At 38.1% G+C, this 24054-nt stretch overlaps 1 protein-coding gene across 1 annotated transcript in view; it reads left to right on the top strand.

The window, feature by feature from the left end:
- Nucleotides 1–24054, top strand: part of sobpa (sine oculis binding protein homolog (Drosophila) a) — a 96865-nt gene that overhangs the window by 52827 nt on the left and 19984 nt on the right. The window contains exon 6 of the mRNA XM_041813384.1: nt 21350–21445. Coding sequence (XP_041669318.1) covers nt 21350–21445 — 96 coding nt within the window. The remainder of the gene's footprint in view (nt 1–21349; nt 21446–24054) is intronic.

Genomic DNA, 24054 nt, shown 5'->3' with positions numbered 1-24054 from the left:
ATCCTTCCTCCATCAAAAGTCACAGTTGGCACAGTGCGGTCAGGCAGGTAACTTTCCCCAGCAGTCCCCAAACTTATATTCACTCATCTGACTGCCAACGAAGAGTGTGCAACAGAACTAGAGGTGGGAGAAAAAAATCTATTCTTAGATGCATCATGGTCGGAAGTGAAAGATTCTGAATTGATTTATAAATTCCAATAACCGATAATAGATAAAAATTTAAATATTTGATACTTCAGGATAACAGGAACAAAAAAGTGGAACTCTGACACACAGCGTGTGACAGCAAGGTTTAGATTACTAGTTGTTCATCAGTGAAAAAGGACATTTTTATGTTTGTAATTTCAAATATGTTAAAAGGAAATGATGCTGCTACCTTTGGTTCAGTGCAGTTGTAAATTTCCAGTTTACACACATCTTCCATTGGAGGATAGTGGAAATTTAATTATCTCTTTTTTCTAAACATAAATGTAATGTTTGTATTATGTTTGACTGTGAGAACAACAGAAATGCAACAAAAACCCCAAGTGCATCAAAATGCAGTAATCGATTAAGAATCAGATCTTAGCCCTATGAATTGTAATCAAATTGAATTGTGAGGTGCCTAGAGATTCCCACCGCTAAAATCAAACATGTTTCCACTGCTCCACAGTCCATTGTCAGTGTTCTTTAGACCACTCCACTGGACGCTTGCCATTGGACCCATTCCATGAAGCTCCCACTGCACAGTTTTTGTGCTTACATTAATGCTAGTGGAAGTTCTTCAGCTGTTGAATCAGCAGAGTGTTGGTGACTTTAATGCACCATGTGCCATAAGCGGGGCACACCCCACAATCTAACCATGTCGATTTTGTCACCAATGGCACTGAAGATCAACAGCCAAACTTACCGGTGTTATAAGGTGTGTTAAAAGTGACTTCAACCTCCTCTTTCTGCTTGGAAGACAAAGAGAGCAGCTCCCACTTGAAATCATAAATATAAAACATTGTTAATATTTCTGATAAGAAATCCTGTTGTGGGATGTGAGCACCAAGGACAGCTGAGCAGGGTTGTGAGAGGGAATGGAACGATGACCAATCAGGAAGCAAGCTGACTGCAGGAGGAAGCACAACAAATACAGCTGTGGTTACAACTGTAAATATAAAGTTAGATGGTGGTCAGAAATGAAGGGCCAACTTGTTGATTTATGGCAACAACATAATTGTGTAAAACAACCCATTATCCATCTGACAAGGAGAGGAGCTGGACAGTCAGATGTACCAGGAAGTTAACAGCTAGCCACATTTAACTTACTTTAAAGCCGGATTTGACTGTGCCAGAGTTCCAGTTTTGAGAATGTGGTTTTCGTTGAACAGAATCTGTTAGTGTGTGTTGTGCTATGTTGGTCAGCTGGTTTTTATTGGTCATTATGTGTTGGGTCTCCTACATTCTCAGATTTTAAAAATCTTTCAGTGTGTGCCATGCTCTAACAGGTTACATGATTTGCTATGTTAATTTGAAAATATTACCGAGACTCTGCAATCCAGCAGAATCTTCGAGAAGTCCAATTTTGTGGTTAACATTGTTGCAGCGTTGCCAATCTCTCGAGTAATTTCCAGTTAGATGAATGTCCTTTCACTTTCATTTAGAAAGAATATATTAGCACAATTCAGGTAAAACTTCTTTTCTAAATCCATTCATTAGATTAACAGTTATGTGCAGACGGCTTAAACCAAGGTCATCAGTCTTGCACAAATTTAGAGCCAAAGAAACCCCAAAAATTGCATACTTAAATTGCAGTCAGAAGCAAATAAGCCATGTTGGATACCTCCTTCACCCCTCCGCAGAATTCACATGTTCCAGCATCACAAACACAGGAAAGGCTTTCTCTGCCACAGCGGCTCAGATTCTATATTTTGTCTGGCTCTGGTACATTCATGCAGGCCATTTGTGTAAGTGATACCCACGTTTCTTTTCTCGTGCACCCACAAGGTTGGCCACAACAACACGGCCTGCAGGCTCCTTCTTTTTCAACCAACAGGAAAAAAAATTGTCATGGCTGAAAAAAAGTATCTCATGTCTGTGTGTGCTGTGGATGAGGGAGAGGAGAGGTGTGGGAGGAGGGGGGATGCAGGGGGCGGGCAACAGCTCTGGCATTATGTTGCATGAAATATCTTCAGCTGCCTCATCCATGAAACCAAATCCCCTCCTAGGGTGACTATGGTCGCTGCTTTCTCACATCTCTGCATAACCCTTTTATTATGTAGTGTGTGCCTGTGTGTGGGGACATATGATTGATAGTTTTACTCAGGCTAATCACTTCCTATGTGCCTGTTTACTGTTTGCTTTAAGCTGGATTAGTTTAAATGGAAGGTGCTGCTTCCTGTCGCTTGTAGTGCTCAATTATTCTGTCTGTCAGCTCCCTCTGTCTGCTTATTTTTATTCTCTTTTGACCGTCCACTGCAGATTCAGAGACATAGCCTGCCCCTTTTTACTTTTCTCTTAATGCACTGCAAGTTTGAGTGGAAAGATACCAACTATGGAGAAAGTTCGCTGTGAATTAAATGCTCCAACTGGGGGATTAAAGTGTATGAAATTTAAATTCAGGGTGGAGTTTTGCTTTCAGCGAGTAAAAGCTGCTCAACTGTCACGCCTTTACATGCAGCTGTACGCTTTCTCCCTCTATCCTACACCCACACACACACCGATAAACATGCTTTCTCATTGGACACAGTGCCAAGATTAAGTTAGGTAATTAGCAGTGATGAATTACCCTCTGTGAGTGTGAAGCATGGCTGCAGAAAGGTGTAGGCTACACTACAGCACGATTTACTCTCACATTAAGTTCTTCAAAGATCTGCTTTTCTCTGACATTTGGTTCAAGTTCTGCAGTTTTTGGGTCTGTAGATCACTGAAATTTTATTGGGTAGGACAGCTGAGGAAAAGCAGAAAGTGTCTGGAGCAGGGATGCAGGCCTGTAGTCAGTCCTGTAGATGGGGTTTCCTTTATCCCATAAAGTGGACTTTTAGGAACTATATCCCTTAATAGGGCCAGAGTACTGGAAGGACTCTCTTGGAATGCATGAACTATGACTCTTTCTCAGCTGAAAAGAATCAGAAGAAGTTTTGGGAGCTCTAACATGGCCCAAAACCCATCACATTAGGCATGTGCATGACTATTTTATATTATTTTTAGTTGGGTCACAGACTTGCCTAAAATGGCTCAATAACCCACCCTCAAAGTTTTTAAAAAGAGGTTCTCATACAGCTTTTTTTAAAAACCAAAAATATGAAATTTAAGGAGTTACTGCGGCTTAATTTGATCTGCAAAAAAAGCCTCTTGGACATATAAATCCTAACTCTAACAGGAAATCTGCAAACCCACAAGCCATAGACTTATCCGTTGCTAGGATGTATTTCACATTCATCTGGGAAACCTCCCATAAAGCATTTGGTAAGGGCAGGACTTTTAAAAAAATTCTCTGAAGATGATTGGACAATCACTCTTTCTGTCACATTCAGGCCAATCAGAGCGACAAGACAAAATGAGATTGTAACCATGCACAGCTCCAGTGCTAACCTTAGCTGTACAGGCTGGAGCTGCCATAGTGTGCGAAGGGCGGAGCTTGTCATTGGCTAAAATTCATGCCAAAGCCTATTGGCATCTTCTGTCTGCAAGCTTTTCATGTGGCTCTTTGCTCTTGTTTTAATAAATCAGAGCTAATCACTACAGAGCTGGCAGCTACTGTTTAAAACCAGTGTACAGTGCGATCAACCCGCTCTCATAAAGATTGCAAACACATGCTGAAGCAGGTTGGCAGAAAAGCAAAAACACCTTTTCTGCCATGAAACACTTTCAGTGCTGTTTATTTCTTTATTTTTAGGGCTGTCAAAAGAGTAAACTTTTTAATCACAGTAATTTTTTATTTTTCACCCGTCTTCAGCTAAGGGTACGAGACTTCCAGTTTGGATAAAGGCCTGCTCTTATAGGTAGATTGAAGATTTGAACACAAACTTTACCCTGGAAAAAGGAGCTTGTTACGAACTGAAAAAAAAATAAGCGAGCAGTAAAAAGGTAAATGTTTGAAAACAAGTGGTTCACATGACTTTTGACCTGTCTGTTGTGCTCTCTGAGGTTTTGTAGTGAAATGAAACATTGAGGAGCAGTGGTGGACCTAGTTTACAACACTGGCTGCAGGATGAAGATGACGTGGTTTAACCAAAGTGTTAAGAAGTGACAACAAAGCCTGCAATTTATTACAATAAAAATAAATGTGCAATAATTGTGATTAATGCAATTAATCTTGACATTTATTTATTTCATAAAGAAATGTGGTCTGGTTCTTATAAAACTGCTGCTATTCAATAGCTACATCCAAACTAACTGCTACACTGGCAGTGGCCATTGCTATCAGCTTTCAGTACAACTTAACCCCTGTAGGTCCTGCCTTTTTCTCCTTAAATAATACTGATTGGTCTGAACTGTTTGTCTGGCTTAAACATTGTAGACTGAAGCTTTGCAATATGAATTTGCCTGATGATAGACTGGGAGTCTGGCCAGTCCATATGCTTTGCAAGGTTAGAAATCTGCTATTCTAAATAGCCAAAAAAGTACTTCTTGGTCAATTTCCAGGGTCCTTCTAACTCACAATTTCCACATAAGACGACTGTGCCGTGCACCGAAGCACCGCGGGTTTGGTCCGACCGAAGGCGAGCGACATTGCCCACTAGAAGCGAGTCTAGAGCGCTGCAGCGCGCAGCCCTGATCAGCAGGAAGAGATCACGGAGGAACTGCGAGTTTACACAGGAATCGTATGTCAACAGTGGACTATCTTACCTTTGGGGCTTAATTTATCATCTTCTCCAGTATAAGTCCATGATATTATTGCTTCTGCCATTGGGTGAGTACATTAGGAAGTTAAAAGGTTAATGTTTGCTAAAGGATCTGTGGTTTTATGCAAAATTCTTTGGCTAAAGATCCCCAAAAGTTAACTTTTCCTCATCAATGGTGCCATTGTAGCTCTGTGACCACTGACCCCTTTGTGACCCTTTGCTCTCGCTGCAAGATGAGACATAATGTTGATATAGTGATGATTTACGGTCAGGAGTCCGTGCATTGTGTTGTATTTTGAAAGAACTGGATATTCTCCGCTTGTGACTTCCTCTTCTTTCTGATCGAAGATCGACAGGTATTGACGCGGTTTGGCAGCGGCTGGTATTGAAAATAGACCTGCAGCTTATCTCGAACAAAGCAGAGCAAAGTGTCGGTCCAGGCACGCGCTGCTGCCGGTCTGGAGCGCTGGCTGTGGAAATGCTCTGATAGACTAGAGGAGACAAGATTTGCTCTGCAGTACGATTCGTCAGTGGTTCGCGGTGTGTTCACTGTTTGTGGAAATTGGAGGTAAGATTATCATGTTTTCAGAATGTTGTTCAGCAACCCACCACTAGATCTAATCATGGATCTGTGGTCTTCACTGGTCTTTAGCCATGATGTAACCAAAAGTGAATATTTTTTTAAAATCAGCCATCTGCGTGTATCAAAATGAACCAGATTTCAAACACAACCCTTTTTTTTAACCAGGCTGAAACACGTTTGACTCTGCTGTTAGATGGATATTTTAAAGTGGATGTTAATGGGACTTTGAGGGTGTTTTACAGCCAGCCTCGAGTGGACACTTGAGTTTTTTGTATTTCAACATTGGCTTCATTTTTTAACACTTGCTGTTTGATTCTCATTTATAAAAGCCTAGTATGTTTAAGCAGAAGCTAAGCTGGGATTTATTTCATGGGTGGCTAATGTGCTCTCAGGTTTGCCATGGGTGCACAAACATTTGTAAGCATAGAGTATGAAATCAGTTTATCTGATCAGGATTAATACGCTAATCAAAGTCAAAAGTGTTCAGAGTCTTCACACTGTTCCCATTGTTTCATACTGCAGCTGATGAAAGAAATGTCACCCAGCTAGAACAGAAATATTTGAAATATGTAACTTCACTCTACTGCTTTCTCTATTTTAAATATAAGATTCCCCTTCACATATTGAAAACAGGAAATAGAACAATGCAAAAAAAAAAATATATATATATATATATATAAATCTGTATTTTCAATGACAGTTTTCAGATCAGTCCAGTTTACCAGAAAGTGCCATGATCCAGCAAAATGATAATCTTGCAAAGCAGATGGACACGCCCGTTTCCTTGTTTCTCACTGGTGAATCCATGTTGCAAAGCTCCCATCTGAACCGTTTGGGCCCGGTTAAAAAAGTGACAGGACCAATCAGCGACGAGGGGCAGTACCCTCAGGAACGGCGGAGTTGTGACATATCAAGCAGCAACAAGAGGCTGGTGCAATTATGGCGGAAGAGCTTAGCGTGGATGCTGCTAAAGCGCCAGTTTTATCAGAACTTGACGACATTTCTTTGTTAATAGAAGAACAAAGAACAGCAGTGAGTTGTTTTCTTTTCAGAAACGACAAAAGTCGTGTACTGACATGTCTATAGTTGCCATGATTCGCGTTATTCCTGCGCACGTGCACCTCAGTCGTGGCTACGTCACGTATTTTGTTGCTCTGATTGGCCCGTAGAGATGGGGCGGACAGAACGTTCATCCAATCACACTCACACTCACAATCACAATCACAGTTTTTTTTTTCAAATCCCCTGCCCTTTCCCAAATGCTTAGTATTGAAGGTTTTCCAGATGGATGTGTGAAACACATCCATCTTAAGTGTCAGGTTAGCTAAATAAAACATGCAGCTCCTAAAGTTTGGAGTGAACCTGCTGCAAACTTTCCAGCACTCAGGCAACAGTTGCATGTTTTTTAATTAAAAACCAGAGCTATATCCACATTGAACCAGTCATTTTCTGAGCTGTGTTTCTCCCTACCTTGCATCTATCCTTCCATCCAATTATCACTGTGCCATCTGTTCTGTGTGAGAGAGAGAAAAGTGATGAGGCTGATCTGTAAGGTAGTTTGAGGAAAACTGCTATCAGAAACCAATGTGTGTTAAAATATTCTCAATGTTTTCTAAAGCCATCAACATATTTTTGATAGACAGCTCACTGCTCTAGGTTTCTAAGTTGTGAAAGATGTGCCAGGTTAAAAGTCTGCTGTGATGAGATAATGTAGGCCTATTTGTCAATTTTAGCTCTGGACAGTGTAGCCAAACTCAGCCTCTGGTGACGTTAAGTAATGCCTACAAGGAGGACTAAAAAGGAAATAGTTGCTCTGTGAAGATGTATCATGTTTTGCGATGCATCATTACAAATCACACAGAAGTTTTTGTTTGTCATTTTATCTTTAAAGGTTCCAGGTAAGAGTGCTGGGCACCCATCCCTGTATTTGTTAATCGTTAATTATCAACATTTATTTTATTTTTTAACATGAATGTAAATTTGAAAATTGTTAAACAAAACCTTTAACTTCTGGTTGATTAGGATTCAGTTAGCGTCTTTTTGTTTCTTGGATTTATTTGTATTATATGCAATGCTAACCAGATCACAAGTGCTCCACTGACCTGCAGTCTTGGAACTTATGCTGAGTACTTTTATTCTGGAGTCACTGCTTTTTAAAATGACTTCCTGTGGGGGCACTTTTGTAACAGTTTATAAAAATCTGGAAAAAAATTTTTTCAAATGCATGAAGATCAGAGTTGTTGCACATGAACCTAATCAAGGCTGTGATAGCCCCCTTCAAGGAAATCCAATTTGCATGTATTATATTAAAAAAATATATATTTTTTTGGTTTTAGCATTATAAACATCAGGGTTTTCTGCACTATAACTGGCACTGAAAGGACTAGATTCCTAAATATTAATCTAAATTTGATATTTAAGATCAGGTCTTGATTTTATCAGATTGTCTTGATCGGATTGATTTTAAAAATAAAAAAGAAGTTTAATGTAACATGTGTAACATATTAATGTCTGTTATTTTCATTCTTTTTTTATGTGTGCTGACATTTTTTTGTCTAAAACACCCCAGGCCTAACAATTTCTTTTACACGATCTGAGGGCCAGACATGAAACACAAGGGACAAGGATTACAGAATAAAACAGGAAACTGAACAGAACAACCACAAGGAAAAATACCAGAACACAGGGAGGGCTGACAAATAAATGATGCCAAAATAAAACGTTAAATACTAGAAATACAAACTAGGGAAAAACTATTTTTACACAAGGAGAGCAGGAACAATGGAGGTTTAAATGACGGTATACCAACAAAGAAATAATGCACACACACACATAAGGCAGATATAAGCACAAAGAAGCAGGAAAACACTGGGAGCCAAAAAAAAAGGGGGGGGGGGATAACTAACAGTAAGCAAACAAAGAAACGTTATAAAGAAACACAAGGGAACTAAAAAACAAAACTGGAAGCACAAAACGCTGAACTTAGCATGAAATGCACACGCTAAAATTCACTGAAAATCACAACAGGGTTCCTACACAATTAAAAAAAGTGACTTAGGACCTCTTTCAGAATTACCTAGGAAAAACAAATACTTTTTGCACAGCATACTGTAAAATGAATAGATAAATAAACAAAGAAGGCATGTGAGTTTTATCAGCACAATGGACCAGGTCAGAATTTTCTGATTTAATGAACTGTTTATGAAATATTAAATGGTATAAGCCAAACTATTTCTATTTTTATTATTTGATGCATGTATTTTATCTGATGATCTTCATCATTACATATTTTTGCTGTTTTTGCTGAGCTGATTCTAAACAGTTTGATTTGTTAAAAGGGAGGATAACACTTGTGTTGGGGAAGACCTGTCAGAGTGAGGGTGGGCTTTACACATTTTTGGGTGGGAAACTTGACAGGTCGTAGGTCGCAGAGCTGGACTACTGTTTCACAACAGTACAAGGCTTACTCTACCACAGTGAGTCATATAATAGGGAACCCTGACAGGCATGTTCACAAAACACAAATAAATAAATAAAAACTGTAAATGTTGTTAGACTTCTCACAAGCAAAAAGAGTTTTATAGCCCTCAATTTCAAAAATCAAATTCAGAACTTTTTAAGATGTTTCAAGGATCTGCAGGAACCCTGCACAAGGAAAGGAAATTACAAAACAACATGAGACACCGGGAACAACCAGACAAAAACAGACCAGAAAATAACTAAACATAAACTCATGAAAGATGCTTTTAAATTATTAGAAATATGAACTGTAACCACTTGTAATCTGGACATTTTAACATGTCTAATAGATTCTTTTTACATCAATTTGTAAAATAAATTGCTGTTTAAACATGAACTCATGATGTGCACTCAGTTAACTGTCAACAGAAATACTTGATTTAATGCTTAATTTCATGTTTTACTGAATCCATCTCTGGTAAAATGTGAAGTGCTATTTTCACTCATTCATGACAGCATGACACCTTTTGTCAGTCAGTTTTGAGTCAGTATGTGGCCAAAATGTTGTCTGTAGAGTTTTGTATGCAGTTTTCATGCAAATGAGAAATCTGAGGGATGTTGTACTGATGTAGAAAAAAAACAGCAATATGCATCTGACCCGGCTACCTCAAGTACTTTTTCCGTCAATTCAAAGCGGCAGCTGGTCAAAGGTCAAAATTAACAGCATTAGCGTTATTAGCATAAGCGTTAATTTTGAAACATTTACCTGAAATTTCCATAAACAGCGGCTGCACCGCGATCTGTCGATGAATCGTACTGCAGAGCAAATTGCTACCTCTCTAGTCTAACATAGCATTTCCGCTGCCCACGCTCCACTGGGGATATGCTGCAGGTCTATTTTCAGCGCCTGAAAAGCGTAGAATATCTGGTTCCTTCAAAATACAACACAGTGCCTGGATCGTAAATCATCACTATATCAACATGACGTCTCATCCTTCAGCGAGAGCAAGGGGTCACAAAATAGTCCGCTGTTGACATACTATTCTTGTGTGAACTTGAAGTTCTCCCGTGATCTCTGAACGCTGATCAGGACTGCGTGGTGTGGCGTAGTGCTCTAAATACAAGGTCGCTCGCGGTGCTCTGGTGCACGGCACAGTTGTCCGTATGTTTAAAAGTGCGGGTTACAGTACAGTGATGTGAATCAAAGACTCAGCTGTTGTGGCCTGTGGCTCCTTTCCTGCATGTCATTCCCCACTATCTCATCCCTGTTTCTGACTACCCCCTCTCCTCCTCTTTAGATAAAGGGAAGAAAGAAACCAAAAAAAATTTAAAAAGATCATAAAAATCTAGATGAATCGCTTGTAAGCTTTTTCAGGCCATAATTGAATGCTGCACTGTAGCAGCGTTAGCCATTTTCATTATTATTGTTTACTTTTATTTACCAAGATTTAAACCAGCTTAGTAAGGCATTACATACTGATAACCAACAAGCGACTTGCAGTCAAACTTCATATTACATTCATCATGCTGTACGTTCTACATTCTAGTATTAGTAGGCAGTTTCAAGTATGTGAGCTCCTGTGAATACAAGTCTATCAAATACATCATACTTTTCTTGCAGAGGTCTAAGACAAATGGTGAATTACGTGATTCTGTGAGAAGATATGGCATTTTAAATCCTGTACTAGAACTCATACCAACTTAGAATTGTTTTACGGCCTATTATGTCCACATTTAAAGGCTAAAACTACTCAAAATGAGCCCTGATAACGCAGAGACCATTGAGCATACAGCTATCTTTATCATGAACCTAAAAACCTTGCCTACAAAATGCATTGAACATAATGCATGATGCAGAAAAAGTTTGTTTGTTATGGTAGAAAGTACATCGCCCCCACAAAGGCCACAGGGGCATTTTTCCTTCATTTCTGAAAATAAGCAGGACCCTTATATACAAGTGTACCAAGTTTCATGCTTTAGTGGAAAAGTAAACATCATTTCTGCATATCACCTTGAGTACAATTATCTTTGGATATCTTAAAACTTCTCAAATAAATGTCTTAACGTTGTCTTCTGTTCCAGAGCATAAAATCATTATGCAGGCAAGGAGGAGACAGCTAGTGTTTTACAGGTCGCTCCTGCAGCAGTACAGGGCTTTTTGTTCACACCATGAAAATCCCCCCCGGAGACCCCAGACCTCCATCAGTGTCTTTCCCCGGGAGCTCCCTTCAGGCGCGAGGGGGCAGAGTGCCGCTTCATGTCAGCCCAGAAATGTCACATCACCTCAAACACACTCACACACAACTGTCTCCTCCAAACACCGCCCTGTGGTTGCCTCCCTGCTCCACGGTTTCCTTTGCATCTCCATCGGCTGCCGTGGAGGGCACACACTCAAAACGAATGAGAGAGAAGAAGCTGTCTGGGCGTGTACGTGTGCGTCTGACTGTGCGCTGTAAATGTATGACTGTTGCACCTTGTGGAAAATTTTGTGTGCGTGATGAAGTGTGTAATGTGTCTGCATATTGCAGCTCAGGCTCACTGGTGGAAGCCTTGAGGCCTGCCTGGCACAGCTTCAGGGCACAGAGAGGAAGGTGATTATCTCATAGCTGCCAGCCATTCAGCTCAAATAAAGACAAAAGTTACTCCAGCTAACTAGGCGTAAAGATTGTAAAAGTGGAGACACGCACATGAACTCAGATGCCATTGTCTCTATTATTAAACTTGTGGGTGTCATAAAGTAGACTCAACTAGATATGCGCTCCAGTTTTGATTGTGTAGGCCTGTTACAAAATTTAGGTATAGTGTGATGATAATCCAAAACAAGATTTATTCTTAATGCCCGTGTGAAGTTCCAGGAATAAGATGCCAATTTAAAATTCACAATCTGTTCGCTCAGAGGTTATCCCAGGGAAAATTATGGATGAAATAACATTCACTACATCTTTACATGTCGCCCTCAACCGATATATGACCTCCAAAATCAAATAGTTCTTCTTTTAGTCAAAATTGATTTTTGTGTAAAGTTTAAAGAAGTCTCTCAAAATGTTTTTTGGGTTAATGGTCCTTAAACACAGGAGTGACTTTGACCTTTTCTTTCAAAAATGTAATGTGTTCATCCTTAAATTCAAGCAGACATTTTTCCAAGATTTAAAGATAAGCCCTTAAACATTCTTAGGAAATAACATTCACAACCAAGGCATTAACATGAGGCCAAATGCCAACGTTGGGGGGAAAAACAAAAAATCTCAAAGCATTTTTACAGGATTGTTTGTCTTCAATTAAGTAAGAATGGCCGAGGTGGATGGACAACCTTGAAACGTAATGCCCCTGGCCTCAGCTTTCGAGGTGCAGGCAGATTATCATCCATACCTTTAACTGAGTTAGGTTTTCTTCTGATAACAGTTAGTGCTGTTAATTGATTAAAAAAATAATCAAGTTAATTCATCACAGCATTTCTTTAGCTTTAGTAGTTTTAGAATTCTTAAACACTCTTATTTTGAAGTGTTTATTTATATTATTTTAACTTTATGTACAGCACTTTGAAAGCGCTTTTTACTAACAAATGTATTATTGTTATTATTATTATTATTATTATTATTATTATTATTTATAAATAAATATTTAAAATACTAGCATTTACTTGCATTTTTTTTAGATAATTAAGTATGTAGGATAAATATATATGGTTTTAAATTAAGAAATATTAAATATTAGTCATATGATCAAATTGCATTATTATTTTTTTTACCCGCTAAGCTTTCCGGATTAATCCCGAGCGTTAATGCGTTTATATTAACAGGCCTAATAACAAATAAAATTTTGTTTTATTTTGTCAAGATATTGATTGTTATCTCAGGATAGCCACTGAGTCACTTACTCAAGATCTTTAAAAAATGAAAGAAATGAACTTGTCACTGGGATCTCGGTATTTTAATCCAAAGATGATAAGATAAAAAATGAAGTATTTTCTAATTAATTTAACACTGAATGATCATAGTCAGCTTCTTTTTTGGCATTTTTTACTGCTTTTAAATTGGTTAAAACCTGTTGACGGATATGAAGGGTGACAAGTAGCACTGATTTATGAAAAAATAAAATAAAATCATGAAAAGATACACGGTTTTGGCCCGACGCCTGAAATATGTTATCACAAATATGTGGAGTAAATTAACTGTAAAAATTAAGTGTGCAACAGCTCACAAATCTCACTGAAACAGTCACTGATCATCAAATCTTGGATTTCTGTCCCTGGTTAAGTTTGTCTGATTGATGTAAATTTAAAAATGTTTTGAATATAATTTACTACTTCTCAATAACCATGACAAAATCTGTGCATTTTAACTACACTATAAATCAAAGTGCATCACCATGTAACCTAATAGAATATCACATCCTTTATCGTCTTCATTAAAAGCTGTAATGGTAATAATAATAACAGAAAACAACAACAGTTTCTTCTTTTTTTTTCTTTCTTAATTTTTTGACAGTACTTTAACAATGTTGAGCACATATCAAACACAGCATTCATTCAGAGCAAGTGGGGGTTGGGACCCCCAGGGGGGGGTCACGAGACACTGAAGAGGGGTCACGGGATGCTTTAAAAAAATAATAATAATAATTTTTTAATGATTTAAGTTGTATATTTGATCCATTATTGTTACAAAAATCCTTAAATGAGTTTATTTTTAAATAAAACCATAGTTATTAAATTAAATCTGTGCTTAAATATACGTAAATTGTTCAAAAACTCCCTATAATGTAAATTTGTACAGTAGCATCCTTCCACCAAATGGCTCTGACTTTGATTCAAGTGAGGAGCAGAGGTAGTATGTGCCCTGACTCCCTTTGTTTAAAAATGAAGGAGTTAAAAAAAAAAAAAAAGAAGAACAAAAGAAGGGAATGCATTTAAAAATTGGTAAAATGACATCAGTCATTTGGAGCCACTCATTTTAGGAGACCTGGAACAATTAAAAATATCTCACAGAATTTGTTCCATAGTTGCCGCTGGCCTTTAAGGCAACACAACAGATTTATTTAAGCATTCTAAGTTTCTGCACAAATTCATCTGTATAATAAATGTAAATTCACTATCAATCAGATAACCCTGATTAGGATTTTTGCCAAACTGAGCAGTGATATATATCCTACAGCCCATACGGGGATCTGATTTAAATCACAGATCAGCTGTGATCAGTTTCACCACTTGTATGGATGTTTGAGCTCTTAGGGCTCCCATGATGTCAAAATCTGACAGATCATCTAAATTCATCATCTGATTAACAGACAAAGTCAGAATATTCTGCCAACTATACCAAACAACCCTTGTTTTTTCATTTTGTGCATGTGTGGGCAGGTAGTCTTGAAAATCCAAGCACAAAGATCATGTCCTTAAAAAGTATTCCTTTGCATGTGTGTGAAAATCTCCACAGTGTACTGTAAACACAATCAAAATGGTGTTTGGCTAGCTTTTCAAAACATGAACAATAGAGACTTTTCTGGAAGAGTGTTTTCTCGCCTGTCACATGTGCAGACTGCACCTTCATTTCAGTGTTTGGGATGAGCTCGGCCGCTCTCGTCTGTGTTTGTCTTTGGATTTTGAAAGCCTGCCTGCGAGCGTCTTTGCTTTGGGAAAATGCAGCTCTGTTGGCAGGTGATGGGCACACACACCTGGACATGTATCTATGCCCAGATGGATGGTAGCACGGTGGCAGCTGGTGTGACGTCCCCTCAGGACGGTGAAGACGCCAGAGGGGGAGCTGGGCGGCCGGCGTCCTGCTCTTTGGTTCTTATAAGGAACTTCAGCTGGGTGACAGCTGCAGTCTGCTGGCATGATGGAGCAGTAGGACGGAAAAAAAACACCTTTAAACAGAACCACACAACTGGCAGTGATACTGCATTTCCTCATTTTATTAAGACAAGGTTGTATCTGTCATTATGAGCTCAGAAATCATATCTCAAACATTTTTAGCTAAAGAGCCACAGGAAATGTGTCTTGATTTCTTTTTCTGTAAGGAAATCTGGAAAAACATAGATGGATGTCACAATACTAATATTATAACCTTTAATATGATTGTAGAAAAATCTGGGACGGTCTGGCTGCAGACTGGAGCTCTCAGACATCCCCCCTTGCAGACCACTACTGTGAGATGGCACCTCTGTCAGGACAGAAATGCTGAAACGTTCAAAATAAAACGTACAGTTAGGTTAAGGCAGTGGTTTGGAAACTATTTTTTACAAAAGGCACGCCTGATATCAAGCCAAAATCTTAAGGCACACCATATTCATATGTATTCAGAACAACCAAGATAACACGTTACGGTATCTTTACTTCTTGTGTAGTAGTTGCAATAATGTATGGCTGTACAAATTCTCAAGACACACCTAGACTTGCCTCAAAGCAAACAGGTGTGCCTTGCAGCACTATTTAAGAACCACTGGATCCAGGTAAGGGTTCAGATAACAAAAGTTAAAATAAAAAACACCTGATCTGCAAAATCTTACAACAAAACCTTTAAAAAAGCTGAGTACAGGAAAAAAGCTTGGCCTCCACTTGAAAGCGGCTAACGTAGCTAAGGCTAAAGTTAACAAAGCTACTTTAACTACATAAGCTACATAGCTGCTTTAGATCATGCTTGTGCTACGTTTGCTAAAATTAGACCCCTAAAAGCTAAAGCTAAAGCTGACATAGTTGCATTGGCTTTTGTAGTAACATTGACTGCATAGTTAGCATAGCTACATTGGGTTGTATTTATGAATCTTGCTTAGTCTGAAATGTGGTTATCTCATAAATGTAACTGCCAGACTTTGTTTGAGCATAAAAGTTGAATAAAAAAAAATCTAAAATAGGAAATACACTGTACCAGCAAATTACGGCACTTTCATTCTTACAGAGAGAGGCAGTGGTCTGCATGAGGGGTGTCTGAGATCTGTAGTCTGCAGCCAGACCCCTGTCAAGCAATAAAATGACACTATACCTAGTTAGATACCTTGGCAGCAAAAATAGCCAACCAATATTGGGCCATTTTTAAATTTTGATTTATAACGGTGGACAAACTCCTCCTAGAAAACCTGATGAATTAGTCAGATTCCACATCTATCATCAGGCAGATCCATCTGAGGATGGATATGCCAATCAACGTCATTTAAGGAGAACCAAGCTGTAGCTACTGGTGAGATTTAGTTCTACTGCAAGCCGATGAATTATGCTGGTGGAGTGATTTGCTTGAATGCTGCTACAGCAGTCATTTTTATCAGAATTGGACTGGTTTGGAATGGTAAGAGTCTGTCTCACCAACTGGCTCCACTAATAGTTCACGTAAATAGTGGCTACTATGTAGGGCTTAGTGATGTGTGAAAATAATGTAATTGCAATTTTTGCCGCAATATTGCAATTGAATATGCAATTATTAAGGTTCCTCATTTTGTGTGTTGTTCAACAAACATAAGCAAGAAATCATTCTTTATTCTAACAAGAACAATATTCGATAAGTTAAACTAGGGGTTAACAATTAACAAAATATTTTTCATAATGTGATTTTGGCTCATATAGCAAATTTGATGTCATTTGCTGTATTAAAGGGATGATCATCTCTCATATTGTTCTCATTTTGATGAAGAAAAATAAATACATGTGCAAGAAAAGAAGGATTTACCTTGTGTCAAACTGTTATTTTGACACTTTTTGGGTAAAAGAAATATTGTACTGTCTGCAATTTGAAAATTGCAGCATGCCATGTTGCGATTTAATCTAATTTGCAATTAATTTCCCAGCCCTACTGCTGTGTTTACTCAAGTAGTTCACTCTCCATGTCCTATTCTGTTATATACCTTGTGTTTTTAAATATTATTTTTAAACAAAAGAGAAAGAGTGAAGAGAGAAAAATCACTGCCTAAATTGCTCAGATATGTTGCTGATATTTGGAAATGTGGGTTTAAGTGGCAAGGAAACCCTTGCTTCTTGCTAGTTCCACCCATTTTTCTTAATGTTGCCAATGTTATTGCACAATTTAGATAGTGTACAGGAGTTTGCCTGCAGTTTTGATCATCTATCTATCTATCTATCTATCTATCTATCTATCTGAGATAGATATCTGTCTATCTCCTTTATGTGTGTGTGGCTCCCCCTGAGCGCCTCACGTCTCGCTCTCAGTGCCAACACCTCATTAGTACAATATGCAAATGAACTGGCGCCGGGCCAGAGGGTCACAACACAAACTGGAGACAGAATAATAGCACAGTGGAGCATCTTTATGTGTGTGTGTGTGAGAGTGTGTGTCCTTAAATGCCTGCCTGGATTCAGGTGGTGTGGATGTACCTGTCCGTGAGTGTCCGTGCACATGCTGAGCCGGCATGGTGTGTGTTTGTGTGCTGAAATAGGTCAGTCTACACCTACTGTTCATTTAGTGCACAGACAGCTCCCCGATAACCATGACCACACAATCTCTGCTTTTGTTTTCTCGAATTTTTTTGTGACAAAGTGAAAAATCTCTGCAGTTACACTGTAAAATACCGGTGCTGCTGTTGAACATTTCTGTCTGCTTCTGACACTGTATCCTTTCTGGTGCAAATGGCAAAAGCTTCATGAGACGTGAGGAAACAGTATTTGATTTTTGGAAATGGAAACCCTACCTGCAGGTGAAGGAAGCAGATGGAAGCAGAGGCAAACTCAATCAGTCTTTGGACGAAAAATGTAAAACATACTCCAGACTTGCCCTTTGGTATCATTAGGAGACTACAGACAGGAGGCCGAGTTACCCGTGAACAATCAAAGGTTGACGTGAGTAATTTAAGAAATATGATCTGACGGAGAGCTGCTCAGGCCATTGGCTCACCTGTGAACAGCATCGTCTCAGTGTGAAATGTCAGTTTGGGGTCTGTAAAACACCCTGATGAACATGTTTTACTGAGATTAAATCTCCCACAGCTGTTTAAGAATAGATCTAATTAAATGAAACACTATGGAGCCAGGCAACTGTACACACCTGCTTAAAGAGCACTAACTCCTTCTTCACCTGCAGTAAAGGACTCAGCAAGCCCTCCAGTCAGCTGGTTGATATGCTGGTTAAAGAGCTCTCGTCCAACCAAAACCTCATTGGTCAGACGATCTCAGAGAAGGTGCAGTAGAGGGAGTGAGAGAGAGGTTGATCCAGGTATAGAGTGGAATTGTGGGTAAAAGCAGTGACAGATTAATAAGATGTTATCTATGAGTGTCACAGCAGTTATGAGCATAAGAACTTGAAAATACAACCCTAATTTCCTAATAGTTCGGGGTGCTGTGTAAAATGTAAATAAAAACAGAATGCAGTAATTTGCCATTTCATTAAAATATAAACACATTTTTAAAAAGTAGTGACATGGCAAAAAAAGGTTGGAAAAGTAAGTGATACTAATGAAAAACCGCTGGAGGAGCACTTTTGCTTAGTAGGTTAGACCCAGTAACGTGATGGGCTATAAAAGATCTTTTTAGAGAGGTGGAGTCAAAAGTAAAGATGTTTTAGATGCAAAAAAAATGCATCTAAAACTTGTGGAATAATTTCACGTAAGTGTTCCTCAACATAAAATTGCAAACTTTGAATATCCCACCATCTACAGTAGATAATAATATCTGCAAAAGATGCAGAGAGTCTGGATAAATCTATGTGTGCAAGGGACAAGGCCAATGGTTGATACTGGATGCTTGTGATCCAGGTGGAACTGCATTTAAAACCGGCCCTTTTGTGTACTGGAAATCACTGCATGGACTCAGGAACACTTCCAGAAATCTTTATTGTTCAACACAGATAAACATTGAACGACAGTAATCGCCATGCCATCCACAAATGTGTGTTTAGTCTGTATCATGCAAAAAAAGGATCCAGCCCTGAACACAAACCAAAAAGGCCTCCATCATCTCTGATCCAAGGGTCATTTAAAATGGACTGAGGTAAAAAGGAAAACTGTTCTGTGGTCAGATTAATCAAAATTTTAAATTCTTTTTGTAAACTACTGATGCTTTGTTCTACCAACTAAAGAGCAGAAGTACCATCCAGCTTATAATCAGCACTAGATCTGGGTGATTATAGCAAAAATCAAAATCACAATTAAGGGAATTTCTTCTTACCTCAATTAAGATTAATAAATCAGAGTCCACCCCCAACCTCCGACTTGATTTGTTCTGTAAATATTTTTATCATTTCAAAACAAATAATTGAAAGGAACAATCACATTTTTTGGAACTGAAATGTTTATTTCAGTTTCTAATGAAATCCAAAAAGATCTACATTTCCATAAAATTTTAACATATATATTTTTTGTACCTCATTTGATACAGTAGGTGTTTTTGGTAACTGGTAGCTCACTCAAGTGCATTTTTATCTTTTATCAGATTGTATTCAGAAGTTTTTTTTTTGTAATTTATTGATCATATTAATTAAAGGTATCATAAAAGTATGTATCAAATATGATACAACAGGCTTTAAGGGCTTAACACTTTATGGATATTTATTGAAACAATTGAAATCAAAACACACACCAGTTGAAATGGTTTTTTTGTACAAAGTCAAATTTTCCAAGAGAAGTAGAAAAAAAACCCTTGTATTCCTTGCTAACAAAATGAATGATTTTTATAAAATAACTGCTGCTCATGTTGTACAGTTGGCTCCGTGTTTGAGTTTTAGCGGATTGGATGGGATGGCGTCACATGACTATTGCTTCTTTTTTTTTCATGGGTTTTTTCCAGCAGGCTACATGCCTTGCAGCGCCTGGCTGCCTCTCACGTGACCACAGAGCCTGTAATTTGTTTTAAGAGGATGGTGCATTAATAGAGAGAGAATTACAAGGGAAAAGACTGAAATAATTGACACAGCACCTTTATGTCATTTAAAGGTTTAAATGTCGGTTTTGTTTTTTTTTTTTTTTTTTTTTTTTTTTTTTTTTGATTAATTGCCCAGCTCTAATCAGCACTCCTGGTCAGTGAGGTAGAAGTGAGGTTGAACTGTTTTCTGCTCAGAGTTTTGTTAGTGTAGCTACAAGAGCATCTAATTTTTAGGCTGACTTTATTTTGAAATTAGTGCTAAAAGCACTAGCTGTGGACACAGAGCCTAAAGCAGAGACAACAGACCTACATACCTAACTAATTCTTTCTGTATCATCATCAATTCTTATTATCTGATCATTTTTATCATTCCTATTACTCCTAAAAGAACTGTACAGTCCTAGCTCAATAAAAGGCAGATAAAACTTGTTTTGTTTTGTTTTTTTTAATCAGTAGAATTTTATTTAGTGATGCAAGACGGTACAAAACATGTGATGTGCTGTGTACAAAATGAAATAAAAATAAATAACATAAAATAAACAAGAGTAACGAGAATTACAATGTGAGGAGACACAACAGTAATATGTGTAAACACGAAGTACAGGGGCTACAGAACATAGACAAAAACAATAGTAAAGGCAGAACATATCAGAAAGTACAAGTTTGGTGGTTTCAGAGTGTGTATGTGTGTGTGCAAGTGCAGTGTTTTTTATGTGTGTGTAGCTATGCATATGAGGGTAATAGATAGGGAAGAGTTTTCAATAGGAATAAACCATAAAACAAAAGTGGAGGTGCAGAGGTGGGGGATTAAAACTGTAAGAGGAAGTGTTCTTCTGAAACTTGGTTTTTAAAAACTAAATATCTGCATTTCAAAAAGGGTATACTTTTCATTTTATGTAGAATCAAATGTGTGTCTTGTTTTATGCTTTCTTCTAAATATAGACACAGTGAGACTACAGGTAAATTCTAGTAGGGTAAAGATGTGTTACCTAAGTGTTGGATTAAATCAGTTTGGAAATACTGGCATGTCAACATATAAACTATAAAATACATAGTAGCCTTATGTCAACATCTCGACTATCCAGAGAGTGACATTTTAATATTACATACCCTCACAAGGTCTGCATAAGTAGTTAAGAACAATCTTAAAGAACCTTTTATTCAAACAACTCAATTGTAACAGCAATTTTTCATAATTTGCTTTCTTTTTAGGTTTGATTTTCAATTTTGCATTTAAATGAATTTCCATTTAAGTCATGAATGAATTGATGTTTGCATTGAGCTTTGCTAATTCAGAGCCTGTTTAATGAAATAGACTTTTAAAGACTCCTCAGTGCATGCACACACTTGATCGACTGTCTATCTGGTTTGAAAGAGACTTGTCATGAAAGCCTACCATGTGTTTTAACTTCTTCAAGAGTGATATTTCTTCCTTTGTTTCCTATCTTAGCTTTAGTTGTTAAATTTCCCCTTTAAATCAGGAGTAAATGGATGTTTGACTAAGTTTGTCTTTAGACTCCTCCACCCCTCACATGCATGCACACTCACTCTCTTTTGTTTCAAACCACTGTTCACCCATTTTACACTCACCGTTTCTGTTCATCTTCCTCTGTGTTGTTTTCCTTTTCTGAGTTTTCCTTGTTGCCTCTGTTCACCTGTTTATTTTGCCATTCGTAAAGCGCAGCCATTATTTCTCCCCCCCAGGCGAGAGACGACGATGGCCTCGGTGGGAAATTACCCCAGCACAGCTTTACTCAGGACACGCCCAGGCTTGTCTTCAAGACAAACAGCGATGTGCTTGTAAGGACCATAACCATTCAACACCAGATAGAGTTTAAGCTTGATGGCTAATGCACAAAAATGTTTTGCTGTTGTTTTTTAATGTTAAAGTGTATAATTTTCTCATCATTGCTTCCTGACATGTCAATGGACTGGTTCATGTTTGGGCTTCACTGTAAAAGCAGATATTACTCATCAGAGGAGAGCCCAAAAATTAAGAGAAGAGAAATAACACTCAATTATAACACATTTATGTTTGAGCTTTTCAACTTTTTTCATACATTATCATTTAATTTGTTCATTTTCATTTCACATGATACTCAGTGACTGTGTCTGGGGTTTGTAGGATAAAAGTGGGTGTATAATTATTGCAATAACACATTTAAAGTTCAACTAAGGTCAATCTTAAACATGTACTGAATTATATTTGGAAATACTCATTGAACATTCTCATATTTTGCTCTTACTTAATTTTCAAAAATGTGCCTACAAAAGAATGAACAACTCCTATCACTACAACACAATGCATTTCTGATAAAGGTGCTGCTAAGCTGCATCCAGGATAATCTTTTAAGCCGCCGTTGTTTACAGCAGTGGTTCTCAACCTTTTTAGTCTGTGACCCCAAAAAATAAAGGTGCCAGAGGCCAGGGACCCCCGCTGTACCTGAAGGTGGTTGAATACAGCCATGCACAAATAAGAATAGTCATGTGCAGATAAGGCCATCCCTAAAGGGGGACGAATGGGAGAGCTCTCTGGTGCCCAGCCAAACTGGGAGGCCATGGAGGTCATTTATATTTAACCTGAATAATAACCACTCTTCTTAAAGAAACAAATCTCTTTTTAATCATTTGTATAGTATATAGCCTTCTTAAAAATGTAAATCCCTTTTGTTAAAAGAAGGATTAAAATGGTTTAGAAATTGCTAAAACAGATTAATAATGGCAAAAAATGGTGGAAAAGGTGGTGAAGTTGGATTTTAAAAGTAGCTGAAATAAATGGGTTGGGAGTGGCAAAAATTAGACAAAAATGGGTTAAAGTGGCAAAAATGAGCATAAATGTGACCAAAGCTGGTAAAAACTCCTGCAAGTCATCCGAGATCATTTTTGAGTTTTTTACACATTATGAAAATGTAGATTCCAAGCTTTCAAATGGTGTATCATACACCTTAATCTGATCTTATTTTACAAAGATATGCTCATATGAATGTTAACTTCTAGTTCCTGTCTGTTCTGAGAAAACCAGGCTCAAAGTTTCAGGACTTCTCCTACCTTCAGGCAGGCCGGGAGATGGGCGTGAACAATAGCGCCACATTTACATAAAGTCCACCCAAACCAAGCTTCTGAATCGACTGGTGACGCTCATCAAAATATTCCCACAGGAAATCCGCCGTCATCAAACTTTCACTGTCGAGTGAAGTTTCACTGTCCTGAAGTTGTCCGAAGTCTGTTGATAATTCTTGCTGCTTCTTCATATTCTCTTCTACTTTTCTTTGCTGCAGGGTGCATCTTGAGGCTTGTTGTTAAAAGTGATAACTAGAAACAGCTGTAGGAAATGCCGAGGGGGGTGGCGTTTGAGCCATGCGGTGTTTGTTATTGTCCATCTCAATTGGCGAAACTGGGAACAATTGCAGACTGAGCGGCCAATTATCACCCCGCAGTTTTGCTTTCCCCTCCCCTCAATATCCTTGCAGCAACTGTGAGAATAGGGCATTTTTAAACACAAAATTAACGCTTTTAAATATCACATTTGTGTTACATTTTTCATCGAATGAGTAGTTGAAATGTCGGACTTGCATAAAATGAGAAAAAACGAAAAATGATCATTTTGAAGAAAACGACTTTGTATCCATTTTTCTCAACCACCGGAATGCCGACTTGCAGGAACTTTATCTGGCTTCGGTCACAAATGGTGGTAAAAAGGAGTTAAAATGAGGCTGAAATGGCTTTAAATAACAAATATGGATGGAAATTTGGTGAAATGGGATGAAAAATTAATATAAACTTGCAAAAAAGGGTTAACTGAGAAAGAAAAAAAATACAGATACTGGCAGAAATTCAATCAAACAAGCAAAAATGTGCATATCAAATAGTGAAATTGGGTTAAAATGGGAAAAACTGGGTGTAAAGTGGTAACAGTGTAATTAAAAAAAAATTCTTAGTTTTTTTTAGGGCAACTGGAGACCCCCTCTCGGTGTCTCATGACCCCCATTGGGGTCCCGACCCCAAGGTTGAGAACCACTAGTTTACAGGCTTGCAGTCACTTCAACTAAAGCACATAGATAACGCCTCTTTCCCCACAGATGACACTGATTGGTCAATTCACTCTCAGAAACAGGTATATCAGCTGGAAGCTTAGCACGTTGGCGCCTCCTGATGGCAGACGTGGAATCTGGCCCATCCATCGGCTTTACAAAGTTATGGATTGGACAAATGATGGGCACAACAGTTTGTGTGATTGTGCTGGTAAACTCACAGTTTCAGTCAATACATCTGATTTAATTAGTGTATTTTTACCAAAATCTATCTAAATCCAAATGATCTAGTCCTGCAACACTGGGCCTCATTTATAATAATAATCATAATTAGTGGTGGGACTCGATTAAAAAAATTAATCTAATTAACTAGAGGCT

This window comes from Cheilinus undulatus, linkage group 18 (genome assembly GCF_018320785.1).
Source record: "Cheilinus undulatus linkage group 18, ASM1832078v1, whole genome shotgun sequence".
NCBI lineage: Eukaryota > Metazoa > Chordata > Actinopteri > Labriformes > Labridae > Cheilinus > Cheilinus undulatus.
The sequence above is the reverse complement of the archived record's forward strand: the minus strand, read 5'-3'. Positions and strand labels throughout refer to the sequence as shown.